The sequence below is a fragment of the Eumetopias jubatus genome, unplaced genomic scaffold, assembly GCF_037043125.1.
Source record: "Eumetopias jubatus isolate StellerSeaLion01/CBP00866 unplaced genomic scaffold, mEumJub1_p1.0 scaffold_13, whole genome shotgun sequence".
Classification (NCBI taxonomy): Eukaryota; Metazoa; Chordata; class Mammalia; order Carnivora; family Otariidae; genus Eumetopias; species Eumetopias jubatus.
This window is the reverse complement of record NW_028274819.1, coordinates 25,230,704-25,253,960: the sequence shown is the minus strand read 5'-3', so window position 1 is coordinate 25,253,960 and position 23,257 is coordinate 25,230,704. Positions and strand designations below refer to the sequence as shown.

General features: G+C 47.7%; 1 protein-coding gene across 1 annotated transcript in view; it reads left to right on the top strand.

The window, feature by feature from the left end:
* The window catches only part of LDLRAD3 (low density lipoprotein receptor class A domain containing 3), a 217,892-nt gene that overhangs the window by 115,731 nt on the left and 78,904 nt on the right, over positions 1-23,257 (top strand). The window contains exon 4 of the mRNA XM_088017586.1: positions 4,927-5,061. Within this exon, the coding sequence (XP_087873712.1) occupies positions 4,927-5,061 (135 nt within the window). The remainder of the gene's footprint in view (positions 1-4,926; positions 5,062-23,257) is intronic.

Genomic DNA, 23,257 nt, shown 5'->3' with positions numbered 1-23,257 from the left:
ACGGCCCTTTGAAGGGCATGCACATTTCCTTTTTCTCTTGCTCGCTGCTGGGTTTGGGGATGTTCCTGTAGCCTCCTCTGCCTCTGTTTCTCTGCCCTCCAGTTGGGTGGTGGTGAGGATATGCTGTTTTACGAGGGGCCGTCGATAAGGAGGAACGCCAGATGTGGGTGAGTGCCAGCATGGGCCTGTGTTGTGTGAGCAACTTGGCCATCTAAGTGTGGAAGATACTAAAAACAGGTGTTTGTGGGCCAGAGGGCGTTTTGTGAGGGAAGAGTAATGGAAAAGGAAAGCAAGTGATCCCTGAAACATTTCTGCCAGACAAGACACTTCAAAATTTCTAGTGCAATCTTTCAAACGTACTGAAAAGGCAAAGTAGAATTAAATGAACACCTGTGGCCCCAACACCCTGGTTTTTTTAAAAGATTGTGTTTATTTATTTGACTCAGAGAACGAGAGAGCACAAGCAGCGGGAACAGTAGAGGGAGAGGGAGAAGCAGGCTCCCTACTCCACAGGGAGCCCTACGTGGGGCTCGATCCCAGGACCCTGGGATCATGACCTGAGCTGAAGGCAGATAGATGCCTAACTGACTGAGCCACCCAGGTGCTCCCCACAAATGCTGTTTTAAAAATCACATTACCGGGGTGCCTGGGTGGCTCAGTTGGTTGAGTGGCTGACTTGATTTCTGCTCAGGTCATGATCTCGGGGTCGCAAGATCGAGCCCCATGTCAGGTTCTGCACTCAGCAGGGAGTCTGCTCTGCAGGACTGCGGGAGATTCTCTCTCTCTCTCTCTCTGCCCCTCCCTCCGCTCACTCACTCTCTCTCACAAATAAATAAATCTTTTTAAAAAAATCACATTGCCTATTGTCATATTATTATAACTATATTGTATTTAACAATCTATTTTATTATCAATAATGTATTATAATAATGATATAACTATGACTATACCTAATAATACTGTATTGTATACTTGAAAGTTGCTGAGAGAGTAGATCTTAAAAGTTCTCATCACAAGAAAAAAAATCTGTAACTGTGTGCCGATGTATGTCAACTAGACTTATTGTGGTGATCATTTTATAATGTATATAAATCTTAAATCATTATTTTGTACACCTGAAACTAATTTAATGTTATATGCCAGTTTTACCTCAATTAAAAAAAAACCATGTTTCCATTTTGCCTTATTTGCTTTAGATTTTTAAAATAAAATGTTACCAGATATCATTAGAAGTTCACAGTATATACCCCTTCCCGGATTTTCTCCTTTTCCCCTCTCTCTAGAGGCATCTACTGTCCTGAACTTACTTTGCTCCCACACTACCATATTTGTGATATTTATCCATCTTGACTTTGGGGGCTTTTTTTTTTTTTTGGTTGATTGACTTTTTACTACTGTCTATCAGGGGTTGGCAAACTATGGCTCCTGGGTCAAATTTGACCTACCACCTGTTTTTATAGGTAAAGTTTTAGTGGGACACAGCCATGCCCTCTGTTTATGGATTTTCTATGGCTGCTTTGCATTACAACGGCAGAAGTGGAGTAGTCCTGACAGAGACAAAGGCAGAATGGTTAGCAAAGCCTTAGGTATTTATGAACTGGCCCTTTATAGAAAAAGTTAGCCACCTGCTGTTGTAGAATTCTGTTGTACCAATGTAGCACGTTGTACCTATTCTCTTGTGGGTGAACGTTTGGGTCATTTCTCATTTTTCTATTTTACAAACAGTGCTTCAGTAGACATTTTTGTGTTTTCAGGATTCTCCCTGGAGTGTGTAGCTGGAAGTGAAATTGCTGGGCTGGAGAGCATGGGCACCTTTTTATTGGATATTACTAAATTGGTCTCTGAGGTCGATCTAGCAGTTTGCACTCGCACTGGTGGTCTCCGAGACCTTCTCTCCCTCCACATCCTTGCCAACAGCCTGGTATTTTAAGACCTTAAGTTTGGCCAGTGTGCTGTGATCAAAGTGGTGCTTCATCACCGATGACAGCCAACATTTTTTCCGGTTGTTATGGACCATTTGCCATTCCTCTTGTGGCAGTTGCCTGATCGCATCCTTTGCCCGTTTTCCTGCTGAGTTGTTTGTCTTTTTCCTCTTGTGTTGTGAGAGATCTTTATATAACCTGGCTACTAGTCCGCTTGGTTATATGCATTAAAGCCAGTCTGTGACTTGGTTTTCAGTCAGTCTGGATTCTTTATTGGAACTGTGTTTTAAGGTATCGTCAATATTAGTTCATCTGATGTGTGTGTGATCTGTCGATACACGTCCATGCACACACACATATATGTAATGTATACGTGTGAACATATGTGCATGTGCGCACACAGATGACTTCTTTTCCATGCGTGAGTTTGTAGGGTTGAAAGGGTGTGAGGCTGAAGAAAAGTAAGTAGATGCCAGCCCTGTCAGCAAGGTTGATTCAGCACAGATCCCCCACCAGGGTGTTCACGTACTCGTGCAGCCGCCCCATGTTAGAGCAATTAGAGCGCCTTTCCGAGGCTGTCTGTCGGAGTGAGCTGATTGCTCCTGACACTTTGGCTGCAAACACATGACCCACAAGGTCCCAGGGAAGCTGAAGGCCACCACCACGGGATGCCAAAGGGTTTGGAGGGCTGCCTTGGACAGAAACCAAACGTGATTTGTGGTTTGAGCTTCCCCATTTTGGTTTTGGCTGAAATCAGACCTTGGTTTCATTCTGATCAAGTTGAACTGTCCTCTGGCCCACAGCAATTGAAATAATTAAAACTTATATTTTCAGGCCAGACTACTTTTGGGTGACTTTACACTGATCCATTATCTTTTTTAAAACCGAGAGCACTGGCTTCTTCCATTCCTCTGCCTCCTCTGACCTTTCAAGTCAAACTTTCTGAGTTAAATAGTTAAAGATATTAAAAAAGAAAAAAACCAAAAACCTCTGCAGTCCTTTGGGGTTTATGAAGCCCTGTGAAGTCTTCAGCTCTCGCAGCCTTAATCTGTGTGTATTTTAACAATAGCTCAGATGTAATACAAATGCCATCTTGCAGTTGAGGTCCACCAAGGGACATCACAGCTGACTTGCCCCTGTTACCATTGCAATCCCCGTGCTGGACCTGGCACCCCGATCTGGTGCTCTTCCTACCATGTGTAATACAGGTGTGGGCTCAGTTCATTCCCCAACATCCAGTATGTCCCCTCCTCATCATCTCCAGTATGGCCTTTGCTGGGAGGGCCACGCTCACGGGACCGAGACAGACATAACTAGGGGAGCATGTCTAACCCTCCCTGAGCATGTGCTGTGAGTCAGCTTTTGCACTGCACGTTTGCTCACATGTCATCTCATTTGATGGGCAAATTAATGCTCTAAGCAGGGCTGGCTTCATGGGGCCTGTCACCTGCATAGTTATACAGGGCCCAGCTCAGCTTGGAAGGGGCCCTTCTTGAATTTTTAATTTTTGAACAGCTGACCCTACATTTTCAGTTTGCACTGGGCCCCACAACTTGTATAGCCAGTCCCATCTACAGGCAAAGACACCAAGGCTCAAAGAGGTGAAATGATTTGCTCAGGATTACACAGCTCATAACCGGCAGAGCTGGGATTGCACTGATTTCTACTTTGCTACTTCATTTATTGAAAATAGAGCTCTGGAATGAGCCTTATTTGAATTGCACTGCAGGGAACAGGGGAACAAGTTAAATTGTGCTGTGGAAATACTGATCTTCTGTGGAGATCTGCTTGTGTATTGTTAAGTAGCTTTGCGTTGACCTCCCACTGGCCAGTTGCCACCCTCTTCCTTGAGGGGAGTGACCATAGACCTATCATTTCTTTTGAGGTTCTGGAAGTGCCTAGAACAAGGACCCTCACAGGGGTGCTGCTCAGGCTGACCAAGTAGGTTAATGGGCTTCTTTGATTGAAAAGAATTGGAGACCACTGAGTTTACTGTGGTGAGCCATAAAGATACCTGAGGGATTAAGATGCCAGTCCATAGTTATAGAACCAGAGGAATCCAACACAGCTCTTGGACCACCAGATCATCCCATCACTCCCTGGGTAGCAGAGGTTCACAGATTCCCTGACTCAGCTCCTCCTTCTGGCTTTGCTTCTCTGTGTGTCTTATGGTACCAACCATTTCACGTGTGACTCTCCCAGGAGATTCAGGTTTTGCCTCAGGCCCTTCAGAAGCACCTAGAGGTTAACCATGTGGAGTGAGGCATTGCCTTCTGGCCACATTGGTATGGTTACAGAGCACTGCCTGGTGACTTGGGCGAAGGAGCTTTTAGAATGCAGCAGGGTAAATCTTACCCTGTCCCACTCATTGGCTGGCCAGTTTCCCAGGATGGTCCTTGAGTCAGCCATCTTAGGTGATGAGCTCACTGCTTCCTGAGCAGGACACACTCCTGGCAGGAGAAGGTTCTTGGGGTTCCCGTGAACTCACTGCTTCCTGAGCAGGACACACTGTGGCTAGAGAAAGTTCTTGGGGTTCCTGTGAGTTCACTGCTTCTTGAGCAGGACAGACTTCTGGCTGGAGAAGGTTCTCAGGGTTCTCGTTAGCTCACTGCTTCCTGAGCAGGACACACTCCCGGGAGGAGAAGGTTCTCAGGGTTCCCGTGAGCTCACTGCTTCTTGAGCAGGACACACTCGTGGCAGGAGAAGGTTCTCAGGGTTCCTGTGAGCTCACTGCTTCTTGAGCAGGACACGCTTCTGGCTGGAGAAAGTTCTCGGGGTTCCCGTGAGCTCACTGCTTCCTGAGCAGGACACACTCCTGGCTGGAGAAGGTTCTCGGAGTTCCCGTGAGCTCCCTGCTTCCTGAGCAGGACACACTCCTGGCTGGAAAAGGTTCTCGGGGTTCCTGTGAGCTCCCTGCTTCCTGAGCAGGACACACTCCTGATTCCGGGAGTTCTGCATGGGACTTGCTGGCTCCCTGGTGACGTGCTCTGTTTTCCCTTCACAGCGGCAAACCCTCTGCTTTGTTCCACCGCCCGCTACCACTGTAAGAATGGCCTCTGCATTGACAAGAGCTTCATTTGCGATGGGCAAAATAACTGTCAAGACAACAGCGACGAGGAGAGCTGTGAAAGCTCTCAAGGTAGGAAGCCTCCAAAGCTTTAAAAAAATAATTGCATCACCACACCACAGAAACACCAAAAGCAACACCTATACCCCCTACAGATACAACAGCCATGTTAATGTTTGCACTTTACTTTGCAGCCCCTGTACCCTTGTTTTTACCTCTAACGCACCTACCATTTTGGATTTCGTATTTCTCCCATGTGAAGTATCACATAATACGTTTTCTCTTCAAAACTGTATTTCGCCCCGGCTGGGTCGCACATGGTCAGGATGCTCTACCGTGGTTTTCTAAATTGTTGCATTGTTGGGGCCCACCTGGATTATTTCCTTCCCTTGCGTTACTTCTTCAGGATAAATTCTGCACAGTGGGACATCCGCACAGTTCATGGCTTACACCTCCACATGCAGCTGTTGGAAACAGTTTTTTCTTTTCTTTACACGGGTGCTAGCATTGTCTTTGCCTGTCAGTTTCACCTGCATATCCTGGGCATTCACTGCTGTTCTGTTTTTTCCATTTTTGCTAATTTAGTAGTCATAGAATGATAGCTTCCCAAATGCTTTAATTTGCATTTCTCTGATTATGAGCAGAGTCAACATTTTCCCCCGTGTGTATGTTTACTACTTTCTTCCCTCTTGTGTGAATTGCCTGATCCTATCAGGGCTCTTGATCTCAGAGCAATTTTATGGAATCTGAAGGAATACAGTTGGGGGGATGGGAAGGTGAGCTTTTTAGGGAGTCCAGAAGGATACAGCGGGGTCGTACCCTCCTCTGTTAAAAGTGCCCGGGCACTTTTCTTTACTCATTGACTCTTTTTCTGGTAAACAGGTATTTTTTCAGTGATTAAAAAATATATATAAAAAAAGTACATCCATATTAAGTCATCATAAAAAGTATATATTTCTAATGTTGTAAACTGGTATGATCTGTATGCAGTCACTACTCTTTTCACTTAATATCCTATTGCTGTGATTGACCCACATTGTTGTTTGTTGGTAGAGTTCATTTGTTTGGACTGTTATTCAGTGTTCTGCTGTGTGTACCACTGTTTATAGACTGAATAAAATCATAAACCAGAAAAGCAAGAGGAAGTGGGCTAACTGTTTAGCTCGTATGTTGGGAGGCAGGATGGATGGAATAAGCTCAGTGAAGTTACAAGTAGGTCCTTTTCAAAGTCCTAGCATTTATTTTGGCTGATGTTTATTATGTTATTAAAAATGAATGAATGAATGAATGAATGAATGAATGGGTCTTAACGTAGGCCACTGGTGAGGGTAGGTCACACATCAGAGATTATGACCAGTCCAAGTCTGTATGCCTGAGGTCCATAGACAAGAAAAGACAAAATGTTTATCAACATAGATTTTGCCAAAACTTGTGCAGGGAACAGCTCTGGGAGGTGAATCTTGGGTAGAATTAACTTCTGATTGTCCTCGTCTGGAAAATCCTCTCCTTGAGTTTTCCTTTTACTAGTGATTCTCAAAGTATAATCCCGAGACCAGTATCACCAGCATCATGTAGGAACTCTTTGGAAACACAGAGCTCAGGCTGCATCCCAGACGAACAGAATCAACCCAGGAAGTGAACCCAGCAGTCTGTGTTTTAACAAGTCCTCCAAGTGGTTCAAATACACAGTAATTCTGAGAACCACTGTTTTATACTAACTTTAGAGAGGTTTGTAATCTTGTCATTTGCCTGGGAATTTCTTTTCTTCTCTCTCTCTCTCTCTCTCTCTTTTTTTTTTTTTTGCTTTTTTAGAGAGAGAGCATGCACAAGTGAGCAGGCGTGGGGGTAGAGGGTGGGTGAGAGAGAATCTCAAGCAGGCTCCACATTCAGTGTGGAACCCAATGCAGGGCCTGATCTCACAACGCTGAGATAATGACCTGAGCCAAAATCAAGAGTCAGATGCTTAACTGACTGAGCCACCCAGGCACTGCTTTCTTTTTTTTAAGAGAGAGATGAGAATTCACAAGTGGGGAGGGGCAGAAGGAGAAGGAGAGAGGGAGTCCCAAGCAGGCTCCATGCTCAGGGCAAAGTCTGATGCAGGGCTCGATCTCACCACCCTGAGGTCATGTCCTTGAAACCAAGAGTCAGACCCTCAAGCAACTGAGCCACCCAGGCACCCGTTGCCTGGGAATTTCTAAACTGCTGATCGAACAGTAAGGTGTTTCTAGCCTTCACACAAAGTCAAATTTTTATAAACCAAAACATATGCCAGTCTGTCCTATGGCATCTGCCATCAGCCGTGATGGGTATCAAGTAGGGAAGAACAGTCACTAAGTCGAGGAAGTATGAGCATAGATAGGAGGGATGGAGGAACATGTTCTGTAAATACTGTTTCCTATACAGTTTACTATGTGTTCATGTATCTTAGACTCACCAGTGGTGCCGTGAGATGTTCAGCAAAACGACCCCTAAGTCTAAAACTTGGTTTTGGCAGCGTCCCCCGACCCTCCACATGCTTGTCCCTGCATTTTGCTGAAGCAAATTTTTTGCTCGCCCTTAAGAACCATCTCTCTGATGGCTAGTTGAAGTTTGTATTTCTAAGTCCAGCTCCTTTCTCTCTCTCTCTGCATTGTATTCTCGTATTATAAACACGAGGTGTAGAGTAAGTCAGAGGTGGACATATGCACATGAAGCCCAGCTCTTGGCAAATACATAATTTGAAGCTTCCCTTAGAATCTCAGCTTTGTGCCTTTGGTACCCAAATGACACCCCTGTGGAAAGTGAGCTCTCAGAAAACGAGTCCCGTCAGCATGTGGGTGACAGCTGTCTGGTGCCTTTTAGTAAGACAGCCTCCGAGCAAGGGTGCCCGTTGTGGAGAGGCACTGTTGCTAGTTACCAAAGAACAGGAAGCGTGCCTTTTCCCCCCTCGAATCCCACAGATCCTACCTAGTAGCACGGGGCCCAGCACAGAGTGGATTCAATAAGTGCTGTATACTAGAAAAGGTGTCTTTGTAGGGTATTATGTTATGAAACTGTGTTTATATACTTTTTGAGAAAGAGAGAGGGAGAGCAAGCGAGCATGCGAGCGTGAGCAGGGGGGAGGGGCAGAGGGAGAGGGAGAGAGAATCTCAAGCTGACTCCACACTCAGTGCAGAGCCTGACGTGGGGCTGGATCTCATGACTCTTGAGATCATGACCTGAGCTGAAATCAAGAATCAGGCGCTTAACCGACTGAGCCACCTAGGAGCCCCAGGCAGCTGTGTTTATTAATTTGTACCTTATGTCGTATTACAGTGTATATGTGTTTAAGCTTTGCAAGTTCAAGTATACACAATCTATTAATAAGTATTTTGCTGTTGTTTAAATAGCGTAGATGATTCTGTCATTCCCTCAATGGGAATATGCCCCACAGTGAGCATGAGATGAGAATCTGGACCTCCTGGCCCCTTGGTCAGTCTGCAGTGCTCCATTCCTCCTAGGATGTGAGCATCCTCCTGCACTCCGTGTGATTCTAGTACCAAAGGCTATGCTTTTCTCTATCATGTAGCTTCTAAATGTGAACTGGTTCCTAATTTTGGTGCTTGAACAAAGCATTGTACAGTGCTGGGGGCAAACCTGACTCGTACTGGGCTTTTGAGAGACTGAGAGCTTCATGCAGTGTCTTCCTGAAGAATTTCAGAGCATCTTGACTAGACAAAATATGGTCTTATACAGCACAGGGTTTGGCCCATTGTCATCCTATTAACAGCGAACATTGATCGAGTCTTACTATGCACCAAACACTGTGCTGAGGACCTTCGGCACATGAGCTCATTTAGTCAGAAAATATCCTATCTGCTTCTGCTGGGCTCCCAGCCCTTGAAAAATGCATCTTTGCTTTCGATTGATGTGGGAAAAGAAAATTAGATTTTATAATGTTTATTTGGATGGAGTGGAGAGAACTGGCCCAAAGACAGGAAATAGGGTGCTTGAAATACTTTTCTTCTGACTTGATGAGGGTATGAAAAAGCAGTGTCTCCACTTTAAAGACACCAGCTGTGTGCGCCTCTCCTCCCCTTCTTGCTCATCCCAATTTAGTCCCCTTCTTTACCCTTGGCCTTTAAAACTAACAACAGACTGTCAGGACTTGGAAGTAGGAGTGGACCGTGAAAGTGCAACCATTCATTACCATACCTTTCTGTTCCATTTGGGATGCAATAGAGACCAAAGAACACTGTGGTGCAGTGGGTTTTTAATTGGGGATTCATTGATTGGAAACACAGCCTATTTACCAGGTAATTCCAAAAGCAGGCTTGCATGTGGCTTTTCTGTTTCTTAGGAGCACATCTGGGAGTCAGCAGGTACTGCCAGGTAGATGTAGGGTGTGGCCAGTACTCAGGTAGCTTCAAATATGTTGGATTCAATCCTAATTAAACAGATTGATTCTTTTCAACTTTGGATAAATGACCGAATGGGGTAGGCATCCTGCAGTGATCCTTACCCCCTGGGTGAAGTTCACACCCTGGTATAATCCCATCCTTTGAATGTGATCAAGACCTTACGACTGGCATGGTTTGTTTTTTTTTTTTAATTGTGGAAAAATACACATAATGTAAATTTACCACCTTAACCATTATAAGTGTGTAGTTCCATGGTGTTAAGTATATTCACATTGTTGTGCAACCCATCTCCAGAACTTTCTCATCTTGCAAAATTGAAACTCTGTCCCCATTAAACAGCTCCCTGTCCTCCACTCCAACCCCTGACAACCACCATTCAACTTTCTGTTTCTATGAGTTTGACTCTATGACAACGCATATAAGTGGATTCGTACAGTATTTGTCATTTTGTGACTGGCTCAGTTCACTTAGAGGAATGTCCTCAAGGTTAATGCATGCTATAGCGTGTGTCAGGCTTTCCTTTCTTTTGAATTAAGGCTGAATAATACTCCCATCGTATGTCTGTACCACATTTTGTTTATTCATTCACCCGCTGATGGACATTTGAGTTGCTTCCACCTTTTGGCTGCTGTGAACATGGGTGTAGAGATGGCGACTCAGTTTGAGTAAAGAAAGTGCAGCACAGTTGATTGCCACTTCCAAGGTTAGATTAGAAAAGACTTTGGCATCTGTTTTGCTTGCTCTCTCCTTATGCGGTTGGAAGCCAGCTGCCGTCTTGCGAGCTGCCTCATGGAGGGGCTCCCATGGCAAGGAACTGGGTAGGGCTCTGGTCCAAAGCCAGCGAGTACCTGAGACCTGCCAGGGGCCGCCTGATGGAGCTTGGAAGTGACTCCTCCACTAGCCCAGGCTTGAGCTGTCTGTGGCCCAGACACACACCTTGACTGTAACCTTGTAAGAGGTCTTGAGGCAGAGCTAAGCCACTCCTGGGATTTGGACCCGTGGAAACTGGCAGATAATACATGTTTGGTTTTTTAAGCCTATACATTTTGGAGTAATTTGTTTAATAATGAATAACTGATAAAATGAATACCTCTTAAGTGGGTCCCAGTTCTGATTGCTGTCATCACAGAGAGAGCTTCTGGAGACTCAGGTGATGGTGAGAAGGTCGGGCCTGGGAAAGGAGGTGAGGCACAAAGGAGGTGCTTACATACATGGGTAGCCATCACTCTGTGCACTAAGTAAATGGCAGGCGCCAGTTTGAGCATCGTACCTGTATGTTCCTATCCAGTCCCACAAAATTCCCATGAGAGAAGGTCCTCTCCCAGAAAATGACCCCCATTTCTAGATGAAGAGCTCGAGGAGCACACAGGTTGTTCGTGGTTCTGCTGTGTCCGCGTAGCGTGTAAATGGTGAAGCCAGGATGGCAACAAATGAACATTCTTCATGCCACCTGTGACACTACCATCTGGTTATTACTCACCTGGGACCAGGAGCTCCAGGTGGTCCATGCACACCCGGCCCTCAGTCCTGTGAGCTCGAGGGGAAGGCTGCGTATGAAGGCTGATGCGTTTCCCCTCTTTTTGTACTCAGGTTTTCTTTTCAGTAGGAAAGACTAATGACGGCTGTCCACCTTCCCACTCCATGAGAAATGCTGGAGAGTTAAGCAGTTCTGAAGAAGCCACCAATGCCAAGATAGTTAATTGAGTATTTTGGCAATTGGGTTGTAGTTTCTTTATCTTGCCTGCTGTATCCTGGTGATAACGTTCAAGGAGAATTTGGAAAGCTGGTCGTGAGGTTTGGCACCTCTCCAGAAGCTAACAGTGACAGCTTTGTCCTGTTTCTTCTGTAGAAGTGTGTGTGTGTGTGTGTGTGTGTGTTTGTGTGTGTTTGTGTGTGTGTGAAAGAGAGATTGAAGGAGGGCGGGACAGAGAGAGAGCGAGCGAGAGAGAGCCAACAAGCAATCCATACTGGCGTTTTGTCAGCGGTCAGGTCATGGGGTGCCTCCATGTGCCAGGGCTTGAGCTGCATACAGAGGATACAGTAATGGCCTTGGTCTCTCTTGAATTGTGTTCTGCCTCCCAAATTCATATGTTGAAGTTCTAACCCCCCCCCCCCACCATGTCAAAGGATGTGAACTTATTTGGAAATAGGGTCATTGCAGATGTAATTAGTTAAGATAAGGTCCTCCTGGAGTCAGGTTGGCCTCTAATCCAGTCTGACTAATGCCCTTATAGAAAAGGACACATTTGGACACAGACATGCCACGTGAACATGAAGGCAGAAATTGAGGGTGATAGGTCTATGAGCCAAAGAGTTCCAAAGATTGCCAGCAAGCCAGCCGCAGTTAGGGGAGAGGCATAGAGCAGATCCTTCCTCCAGCCCTCGGAAGGAGCCAGCCCTGCCACCATCCAGCCTCCAGAACGGCGAGTCAGTAAATTTCTGTTGTCTAAGCCATCTGGGGTGTGGTGCTCTGTACACAGCAGCCCTAGCAAACTTCTGCAACCCCCAGGAAGCCACACTCAGGCAGGGCACAGCTGTGCACCGAGTGTCGCAGTAGAAATAGAAACAAGGGGGCACGAAGTGCTGGAGAGTGACCAGAGCACCAGGACCGAGAGAGAAGTGAAAGCCTGGGGCGTGTGAAGGGGGTGGTAGTCGAAAATGAATCCTCGGCAGTGGGGGAGCGGGGGGTTGCCACTCTGCCTGTTCTTTGGGGTTGCAGAGCCGCGCTTGGTTCAGAGGACGTCTCCCAGCTTATATTTCGAGAAGCTCATTTCCTGGACTTGGTGGAAGGCAGGCCTCATTACCTCTGTCTCCACAGCAGTGCTGGAACTGGAGTCCGAGTCAGCACCCCTGCAAGTGTCTGACCGAGACCATCAGCACCTCTGTTTCTAGGACCTGAGGACCGTTGCACTTGTATCTTTCCCTGGCCAGTCCCAATGCCCCAGCCAACCTAAATTCACCAGCCACTGCCTGTGGGTGAGAGCTGGAGCCCAGGCTTCCAATGAATAAGTATCTAGCCCCAGGAAGGAAGAATTAGGGATGGTGATTGCCACTTGCCCTACCCTCTCAAACACCGCAAAGAATGCCGGAGAGCCAAGGGAATGCAGCAAGATAAAACCAAGTGACTCAACAGCCAAAGATCATTTCTAGAGAAATTGTGGAGGGCATGAGATGGGAGAATACTAGTTGTTATTATAATTTTCCAAGTATGAATGGAAAAGACCTTTCTATATTTAAAAAATAGTAGTCTGTGTTTAGGGGATCCAACCCAAAATGTTGCAACCTCCAATTTGTTGGGTGGTCCGTATTGACTACAAAGCTTTGGCCACCAAGGAATGCCAAGAGCTGCGCTAGACGGGCCCTAGGAAAGAACCATCACCGCAGAAGAACTCATTTGGCTTTGCTTAGAATAAAGCTGCTGGAGGTACTATTAATGGCAGGATTGCGGGAGCCTTTTTTCCTCTTTTAATTTGAGGGTTTGAGAGCCCAGCTGGGCTGGGAAAGGCAGAGATACTGAGTTCGCTGGAAGAAACAGGAGGAAGGGAGACGGCTGTCGCCATCTCTCTGTACCTGTGGGGTTTTCTTCTTCATGATTGAGTGTTTGCATCACGGAAGCTGCCTTTCCTTGAACTGAACTGTCCCTCGTTGAGAAGCAAGTCGGAACGATTCTCCTCTCGAGACCGTAATTGCTTCCTGATCTCGTAGCCCCTGTGGTAATCTTCAGAGCTATTTCTCTAAGCTCCCCCATTCATTGCTTGTACACGCCCCCCCCCCTTCTCTTGGCTCTCCTGGCTTCTGCCTCCGTCTGTCCATTTGTCCCCCCCTCTCCTTGGCATGTGGGGACATCCAGTCTGGACACCTGAGGCAGTGGACCCCGTGTGGGGCTTACTGCCCCTCTGCAAGTCTGCTTTGCAAGTTTTTGGAGCTGCTGCTTGATTATGCAGGGGACATCTGTCTGTCCCATCTGTGGACAGTTCCCCGTATCCCCCCCTTCCCCAGCACCCTATTACTTTCCTAACTCTTCTTGATACTCATTCCCACAAACTATTCACAGAGTGCCTCCTGTTGCCTGGCCTCCACCGAGGTTCTGGAAGAAACACACAGCTAGATCAGATTAAAATTGCTCCCAGTCTAGAGGGGAGAAACAATGCCCTGCAGATAATTACCCGAGAGTGTGATCAATGCTATAGCAGAGGACCGAGTAGCTCGCCGTGGGAGACATGGGGCATGACTGGGACATTGAGGAATGACCGTTCCCTTAGGTGGGTATGGCAGGACTTCAGGGAAGCGAAGTCTCTGCCCAGTCTTTAAGGATAAATAAAAATGGACCCAGAAACAAGCAGGAGGTTGGGCAGCCAGCCAGAGGGGGCAGGGCAGGAGCAAAGTGTACATACGTATGTGTGTGGGGCCGGGGGTTCGTGGTGGGGCGGGAAGCTGTCAGGGTGGGTTGGAGCTGGCCCGTGGAGACCCACTCCCTGCATGCTTCCCTTGGAAGGTAGAGCCAAAGGAAGACAATCAGGGGAAATGAGATGCTCAACCCTGGTAAGGGATTTCATAGGAGGGGCTGATTATCATGGCGTACAACGAGAATTCTGATTCTCTGTGGCTCTTCTTGGGCTCTGCTATCCCACCAGGCAGAAGTCTAATTGAGACTTGGGGAAACTGTAAATGAGACTGTGGAATAACAGATTCTGTGAATTCCCCAGGATGAGAATTGTTTGGGAGGGTTGATGGCCATAGGCTGGATATTCCCCATCCCCTACCCTTGACTAATAGCTTGAGTGTCCTTCTTGGGTTATGCAGTCCTGTGATTATCTTTCTTTTTTGTCCCCAATCTGGTTATCTGAGAACTCTGGCCCGTGAAAAGTGGAAATGTGCCCTGATGTTGCAGATATCTTGTCACATTCTCCCAGATCTTTCTGGAGGACCTCTTTCTCATTTCCTCCTTGTTGCTGTATGAAAACTCAGCAGGTTATCAGGCTGGTTAACCTCTGGTTCTGGAATGCCACAGAATGACACAGAGCCATGTTCTCCTTCCGTGAGTTTTCTTCTTGAGATCTTGTCCCTTCTGTAATCACGTGCGCTGCTCAAGTTTATACTGGTAGTCAGCTTCTATTGAAGGTCTTCGGCAGGGAGCTCTCTGCTAGGTGCTGTGAGAAGTCAAGAGAATTCCTAGGAGCTGCTCTGTTCTCCAGTAGCTTAACTTTCAGTTGAGAGAAAACCCAGGAATGCACAACCACCCCTTTGACCAACACTACCAACTTGAAGAATGTTGCATTAACGCTTGCATTTGAGAGTATGAATTAATGTGCTCTGTATTCTGGATACCAACATATATTAGATACGTTGTATTAGCTGCCCTAACCTGAGCTCCTTCCCGACTTTGTACTCCACTCACAGCCTTTGGAAGGACCAGCCCCTCCACGCTCTAAGACTGTTCCTAACCACCTAAGCCACTGTGGACCCAGTGAAGCATGGACACATGACTCAAGGCCAATCTGTTCATGGGCTGGCCAGCAGCAAATCAGAATGTCTCCCTTAAACTCAGATGCTCAGGGCTGAGTCAGCCTTAAGAGGCTGAGCAAACATGGAAGGACAGGGCACGGCCACATGGAAGCCACAGCTGGGAAGGGCAGAATTCAGAGTAGGGGGTGCACATCTGCCTGGAGGACCTGCCTAAGAGGCCACAGGTGGCAGTCCCCCAGATAGAGAAGGAGATAGTGTTGGCTTTATTCTGTATGGCCCCCCAATTCTCCACCCTGGTTCCCATGAGGCCCAAGGCCCCTCTTTCCCAGAGTAAACCTTCCCTTCCCCATGAGCTGACTCAAGTGGACTGCAGGTGATAATCAGCATCAGCCATTCCTTGAGTTATGGAAGGCAGACGTTTCGTGTTCAGACAAGCAGCAGGGAACGGGAAGATGGGAAAGGCAGAGAAAAGAGGGAAACATGCAAATGCCTTGGGGACCTTTAGGATCCCTGTCAAGTGTTTCTTCCATGATTTTTTCCAACACGAGGTTCTTAGTTTGGAAGACTGGTGGTGGTCCGGGAACTCCATATTAGTTAGGAGATTGGCTAAGTACAGTGGCTAAAATAAGGTAGAGGTGATACTTTCAATAAGTGCCGTGAATAAGATGAAATCTCTCACATATTACACCCCAGAGATGAGCGGTCTGGGCCAACAGGGCGCTCTGACCTCCTCAGCGCTCCCAAAGCTGCTCCAGTGGCCGTGAATCCCAGACATTGGAAAGAAGGAGAAAACCAGGATGGGCCCCTTCATCTTTATTCATAGTCCCGTGACCTCAGCACAGCCAGCTGCCCGAGAGGCTGGGGCACGCATTCTTTATCATTGTGGGTGCTCAGCTGCCCAGCTAAAACTCAGGAGTAAGTGTTCTGAGAGATAATGGGTGCATGTTGGGGGAATCATGAGCCCGTGTCTGCCACAGACTTTTGCAAACTGAGCCAGGAGATCGAGGCTGCTTTATGCCAGTAGCCTACCCTGTCGGTTTTTTGCCCTGGCCACCGCGAGACCCCAGACTCGTGTGAGTGGCATTAGTCACACAGCCCAAGAGAGGACACTCAGTGTGCACTTTGCTTCCTGGGCCTCTCAACCAAACGAGCCTGAGTATTCCGGGGCAGCCCCTCGCCATCCCAGATGCCTAATTGGAGAGGCACTTGACATGTTTGTTTCTTCTTTCATGGACTCATTTATTGTAAACCTGTCGTGTGACTCTTTGAGAGCCAAGCTTTTACCTTGATCTTGGAGTTTGATCAAGGCGATAGTTATTCTTCAAATGACAGCAACCTGACTTGTCATTTGCTTTTTTCGCAGAAGCCGGTGGGCCTCAGATCTGATCTGGCTCCCTCTGCATCTGAAGGAAATCTCCAAGGACAGATGTTTTGTCCTCACTAGCTGATTTGTTAGGCAGCCTTTCCCTTGTGGCTCAGAATGTTTTATTTATTCATTTTTCCAACTGTTTTGGTCTACCAGTGCCTGCCTGCTTCCCTTCTGGAAATATGCTGTGTATATGGGGAAGTGATTGCATGGTTGCTCCCTCCCCACTTCACACATCTCCATGCTATCCACAGCGAATTACTTCTGTCTCTCTTCCTCCCAACCACAGTGTGGCCATTTTAAAGTATGTCCACAAATTCTTTGCCATTCCTCTCATCAAGAACTGGAGCCCCGTCCCTTCCCCTGGACCCTGGGCCGCGTTTGTGACTGTTTTGCCTAATAGAGTGTCGTAGAAGTGATGCTCTCTGACTTCCACGGCTAGTAAGGGAAAGGGAATGCAGCTTCCTCCTTGCTCTCTGGAAGAGTCCCTCCTGAAAGCTTCAGCTGCCATGTAAAGAGTCCACCTGCCCTCAGGCTGCCATATTGTAAGGAAGCCCAAACCAGTCTACACAGAGAGGCCATGGGGAGGCCCGTGGAGAGAGAGCAGTGTCTGCGCAGCCCCCACACGTGGGACCCCAAGCCAGAACTATTGCTCCTTTCCTGAATTCCTGAACCACAGGAACTCTGAGAGATAATCAAAGTCATTAAATTTGAGGATGATTTGTTATGCAGCAGTAGCTCATTGGAACCCCATTCCATCGGAAGGCATCTCTCTGAGCCATTGATTTGAGCCGCTGATTGGCCCGAACCCTTCACTGGGCCCTTCAGTTCCCAAGAGAGCTTTCATGTGGTCCTCATGTTCCTGAGTGTGCTCTCGCACATGGTGTAGAACACGGAGGCCAGAAAGGCTGCTGACCCCCAGACTCTGCTGTGTCACATTTCAGTCGTGAAGCTACTCCTGGTCACCCTGCAGTCACATCCCCCAAGTGTGATCACACGTCACGTGTGGTCCATGGAGGGTGTGTCAGGTGCTTCTCACAGAAGCTGAATCCTAATCCCTGACCCACAGAGACCTGGGGGACCTTTATTTCCCCTGGCCAGCCCTGTGCTAGGCACAGAGGAGAACATTAGATGGGAGAAAGTCAAAAGAAAAGAATCCATCAGGCTTTGGGTGTGAATTTTAGGAGCAAGACCTCTCTTACCCTCACCTTAGCGACTCTGTCAGACGTGCTTATGGTATAACACTGAAGAGCTCAGACTTGGCATGGGGTCAGGCAGCAGCTCTACCAACTAGTAGCTTTGTGGCTTTGGGCAAGTGACTTAACCACTCTGAGCCTCTTCAACAGCAAGGTGACAAGCCCTGCCTCCAGGATTGGGGGACAGAAAGTGAGAGAAGGCTGCTGAGCACTTAGCTCAGAGCAGGTATTCCTAAGTGTAGATTCCGTTCCCTGTGGGTCAGCAGCTCCCCTGTATAACCAACCACCATGTAGCTGCAGGCCCAAGCCTTTCACTCTCTGGAGGAGCACTAAATGTAGAAGAATCACGTGACCTCTCCAGGGTGCTTGGCCTCCGCCAGCTCACGAGGTTTTTCTCCTTCCTGCCTCCCACAAGGAGCCAGGCCACAGGCTTCGTTCCATCTGGCATCTTGCTTCCTGGCCTGACAAAAGTGGAAGTAGCCATGGAACATTCCAGAGGGTGAATGTTCAGATACAGGAGGGGGTGGAGCCGACCTTCTACTGGCGAGGCAGAGATGCTCAGGGAGGGGCCTCCACCGTGTCTCCATGATAACGTTTCTCCGGCTACGTCCTTGGAGAAACTGTCTTACTGGTAAATAACAGAAGTGAATCTGACATCAGCCTTTGTTCGCTCAGCAAATATTACTGAATCTTAGGTACCTGAAATGCACCACTGAGTAAGAAACGCCCCTACATTATGAGGTTCTCTCCATTTCTGTGGACCGGCACTGGTTGAAAAGCTGTGTGTAAATCTTGATTTGTGTGGAGGACCATTACTTTGATTATTCAGGAGCAAGAACAAAGATTTGCCTTCTGGTTGCAAGAGTGATCTTTAGAGCAAAAGTGGTGAAGTAGAATCTGGAATAAAAGGGAGGAAAAAAAGTCTCTGGAGTCACTGAGCATCCATTCTAGATGATCACACTCTGAGACATTTGGAAAAGACAAGTCACCTCAGACTAATTTATGGCGTGTTTTCTATTAGAATTTCAAAATTTGCACAGAGGGTGTTAAAGTATGGCTTCACATCATATTTAATACAGGCTATATTTAAAGCTGGAATATGAACTGAAACGTGAAACAAAAACAAGAAGGAACTATACTAATTTGCTGAATCCTCAATTAAGCTTTGTTCTGCTCTTGTCTTTTTTTTTTTTTTTTTGCTTCCATCCTTGTTCCTTATTATTTTTCATTGAAAGTGTTTTGTTTACACTTTGCAATATCAGGGACCCTAGGGTTTGTTCTCAGCCCTCCACTCATTTCCCAGCATAGGATACCCCCGGCCACAGGGGTTTTTTAATATATTTTCTCCAAACAAGTGCTTTATCAGTTTTACGATTTGCAGATATTTTCTCCCATTCTGTGGGTTGTCTTTTCCACTTCCTTAATGGTATCTGTTGTAGCACAAAAATTTTTAATTTTGGTAAAGTCCGATGCATGTGTTTTTTTCTTCTGTTGTTTGTCTTTTTGGTATCAGATCTCCTGTCACCACCTCATCCAAGGTGCCAAAGATTTATTCCTACTCTTTTTCCTAAGAGTTTTATAGTCCTGGCGCGTACATTTAGGTCTCTGAAGCGTTTTGAGTCTGTTTTTATGTGTGGTGTGAGGGAGGGGTCCACCTTCATTCCTTTGCCTGTGGATATCCAGTTGTCCCAGCCCCTTTTGTTGCAAAGACAGTTCTTCCTCCATTGAAACTGTCTTTGTACCCTTGTTTTCTTTGCTTTTAATAAATACAGTACCTAGACTCCCTCAGCTATATTTCTAGTCTGGGGACAAATTCACAAGTAGCGTGTGACAGTCCTTGCCTTCTAAGGATTTATGTTCAGAAAGAAGATGAAGCTGTGTGATGCTACAGCAAACATTTTTTTTTTTAAGTGGTCAGATCCTTCCTCTGGATGACTTTATAATACCACATTCTTCTCCTTCATAAAGGCTGTGTAGTCGCCTTCGCCAGAATAGTGATATTTTTTACCTCATAGGTGGTGGTATTTGTTGCCGTAGTTGTAGTAAGTGGGGTCTGTCCCGTGCGTGTTTACTATGTGCCAGGCTCTTCTCTGAACACTCTGTATGTGTCATCCATTTAAACCGTGAGAACCCCAGGAAGCAGTAACTATTATCTACATTTTATCAATGGGGAAAATGAGGCCCAGAGAGGTTAGTTCATTTGCTCTGGGTCAGTCAGCCGATAGGTGAAGGGTCAGATTTGAATCCACCAGCCCAGCTCCAGACACCAGCGCACGCTTCGTCTCCTTCAGCAACGAGGCCAAAGTGCCTCCCCCGTTCGCTGTCCTGTGCCCACTGCCCAGCACATAGTTGGCACTCGGTAACCATATGCCGGATACACAATGGGATGAAATGAATAAATGGCTAGAGGAACAATTCAGACAGAAGAACAGGGGCCAAGGGAAGGGAGGAGTGATTTATGGGGGCAAACAAGAGGAGTGAGATCCATAGAGCTGGCCTAAGTTGAGCATGCTGCCGAAGCAGAGGTGCCCCGAGGGAGAGGGATCACTGCCTCGCTCTGGGAGGAGGGGGGAGGAGTGACGGGTGGTGCAGCGCAGGGGCAAGGCTGGGGTACCGATGTTGCAGCCCATGGCACAATGTGCGTAGGAAAAGTATGGACATGCCATCGAGTAGGCACATACTCCTGGGCATCCCATGGCATCGTGGACAGGGTGCTGGCCTGGGAGGCTCCACTCTAGGGCTGCACAGCCGACCAGCGAGGCCTCACCATGGGTCTGAGGAGAGGGTGTGGCACGGGGGTCCCATGGTTATCGTTCTGGGGGAAAATTGCCTGGTATGGAATTCAGGAGAAGTGGTATCTGCCAGCAGAGTTCCAGCAGGGAGGGCAGGCTCTCGTGAACAAGCGAAGCGTGGTGGGCTGTCAGAGGGAGTCAGGCTAGGAACGTGGAGCTCCTGTACTTCTCTCCCAGGATGTAAGCCAAAAAATTTCCTCCGGCCTGCAGGGCTGAGAGTGCAGCAAAGCCAGGAGACTGACTGGCTTCCTGGAGAAGGCAGTGCCTGCCCCTGCGAACCCGTGAAGAGAGAGCAGCGATCACTAGTCTTAGTAAACACTCACTGCATGCTGGGCTCCAGGCATGAGCATTTTATCCGTTACCGGAATCTACTGAAGAAGTTCCTCCTATCATTAGGATCCCCGTTTTACAGGGAAGGAAAATGAGGTTAGGGAGCTGGTGGGACTTTTGCATAAGGTGATTGTGATGGTTGAGTTTATGTATCCCTTCAGCTGGGCTAAGGATGGCCAGAGAATTGGTGGAACGTTTCTGGGTATGTCCATGGGGCTTGTTTCTGGAAGAGGTTAACGTTTGGATCCGTAGAGTGAGTAAAGCAGAGGGCCCTCCCTGATGCAGGTAGGTCTCACCCAATTCATGGAAGGCAAAAAGGCAGAGGAAGGGCAGATTCACTCTCTCCGCTTGTGCCGAGACATCCATCTTCTCCTGCCTTGAGACTTCATGCCATTGGTGCTCCCAGTCCTTGGGCTTTTAGACTCAGACAGGGATTTATACCCTTGGCTCCCTGGTTCTCAGACATCTGGGTTTGGACCAAAACTGTACCAGCAGCTTCCCTGGGCCTCCAGCCTGCAGAGGGCAGATCATGAGACGTCTCAGCCTCCAGAATCACCTGCGCCAGGTCTTCGTAGTATAAATATCTATGTTTGTCTGTCTGTCCATCTATCTATCTGTCTATCTATCTATCTATCTATCTATCTATCTATCTATCTATCTATCTGGTGTCCAATTGATTCTGTTCCTCTAGAGAACCCTGGCTGTCCAGTCATCCAGTAAATGGCAGAGCCTGGGTTTGAAACCCACACTCTTGTGACCTCGGAGCTGAAGCTCTTCACTACTATGGTCTAAAGACACAATCTCTGCCCCCCTAGGATCTTGCCATTTGGTTTGGGTGACCGGGGGAACAAACCGAAAACAACAAGGGAGCAAGTGAGGGGCTCTGGGTGAACCACTTGGGGATGCTGTTCAAGATGGAGCTGCGGCCGAGAAAATGGAGGCTCGGCGTGTGGCAGAGAATGGAATGGGCTTGCTCTGCACAGTTGAGGGTTAAGCACTGATGAAGTCGCCTCTCCAAGACTCCGTTTTCTCCTCTGAAAAATGAGGACCAGACCCATCTCCTCATTTATTGTGACTCTCCGATAAAATAATATGAAGGGCTTAGCGTAGGGCTTGGCGTGGAGGAAGCACTCAGGATCAAGCGGCTGCCAGGGCTCACAGTTGTTTCATGACTACTGGTGCTGATATAGAGGCACTGTCTTAGATGCTGGACCACTGAGCGGAGAGGAGTAAGACCCAGCCCCAGGCCTCGAGGAATTTAGAGGCCAGTGAAGGAGATATGCAAGGGAATAGATCCTTCCCGCATTGCTCCCACCTCTGCCTAATGCACTCCCCACTCCCAGATTATTAGTACTCAAGCCGACATTGTCAGATGAGTAAACATCAGTGAATATTTCAAAACGTGGTGTGATAGGCACGACGCTGAGAGTTCTACCCAGTCCGCAGTTTGGGAGGGTTGGGTTCAGCTGATGGGGATCAGGCTCGCCTCCTCTCTACAAGCTGGGTTCAGGTTTGCTCCACCTGTTTCTCCTTCTTCTGGGAGACATGGGCCACCAGGGCATGTTTTTGTCCTGGCAGTGTTAGAAGTGCAAGAGCCCATCCCCAACTGTACGAGCACATTTTAAGGCTCTGCCCGTGGCACACACTGTGGCCCCATCAGCCAGAATAAATCGCACAGCCAAGCCCAGGCTCCGTGGGGTGGGAAATCCGCTCTGCCTCAGAGAGCAAAACTGCAGGGTTACATGGCCAAGGGTGTGGGTGTGGGAAAGGGCGGGGGGGTGGGGAAGAATGGGGAACAGCAATGTATTTTACACCTAAGTTTGGAGGTGGTGGGTGGGGGGAAGGAAGGTTCTGGCCACAAATGCCTGCCCTTGACCCTGCAGTTGTCTTGATTTCCAGGATGCCTGCCCAGCTGTGGCAGAGCTCCTCCCTCCCCACCTTGACCTCTGAGCCTGACACCCAGACTCCTAAAGTGGCTGTCGGAGAGCCGAGCTCTGACTCCAGCCCACGCTGCCATTTACTGAGTCTGCCTCCGACTCATTATTTACACAGACTGTAAACTAAAGCTTAACTGAAAATTAGCGTAAGTAAGCGCATCCAAGTGAAGCCGGCAGCTGGACCCTCACAGTGGAAAGCAGACTAAATAAAGGCAGGGGGGTGGGGGAGGAATAAAAAGAAGAGCCGCAAATAAAAATGTCAGGGAATGCTTAATTCTATAAAGGTTATACGTCTGCCTGCATAACTGTCCAAAGTGGCCGATGGTGTGGCAGAGGACGCTGGCCTTCAGTTCTGTGTATGTGTTTATCTGGTGCCTGTCGCCGTAATGACCATAAGCAATATTGATCGCAAATTAATTTTGCTTCGTTTCTTCTCTTTCTTGGCTCTACCCTGACCACCGCCTCCCCCGATAACGAAGGAAATGTATCAGATCATGGCGGAGACTTGGACTTTGAGGGGCAGAGTCCACCAAGGGAAACACAGACAAGCTCTTATATGCCCAGCCCTAGCCTAGATGTTTTTTTGCATGTGTAACTGACTCTTCTGATACTCACAAGCCTGTAAGATGGGTCTTACTGTTACTCCTGTTTCACAGATGAGGATAGCGATGCCCAGAGGGGTCTCGTGAACTGGAACAGTCCCATGGCATGGGAGTGCAGGGCGAGTTACGTAACCAGGGACCTCCTGATTGGGCTCTGCAGGGTGGTGTTTTGGGAGTTCTTTCACCACCCTTGGGGTGAA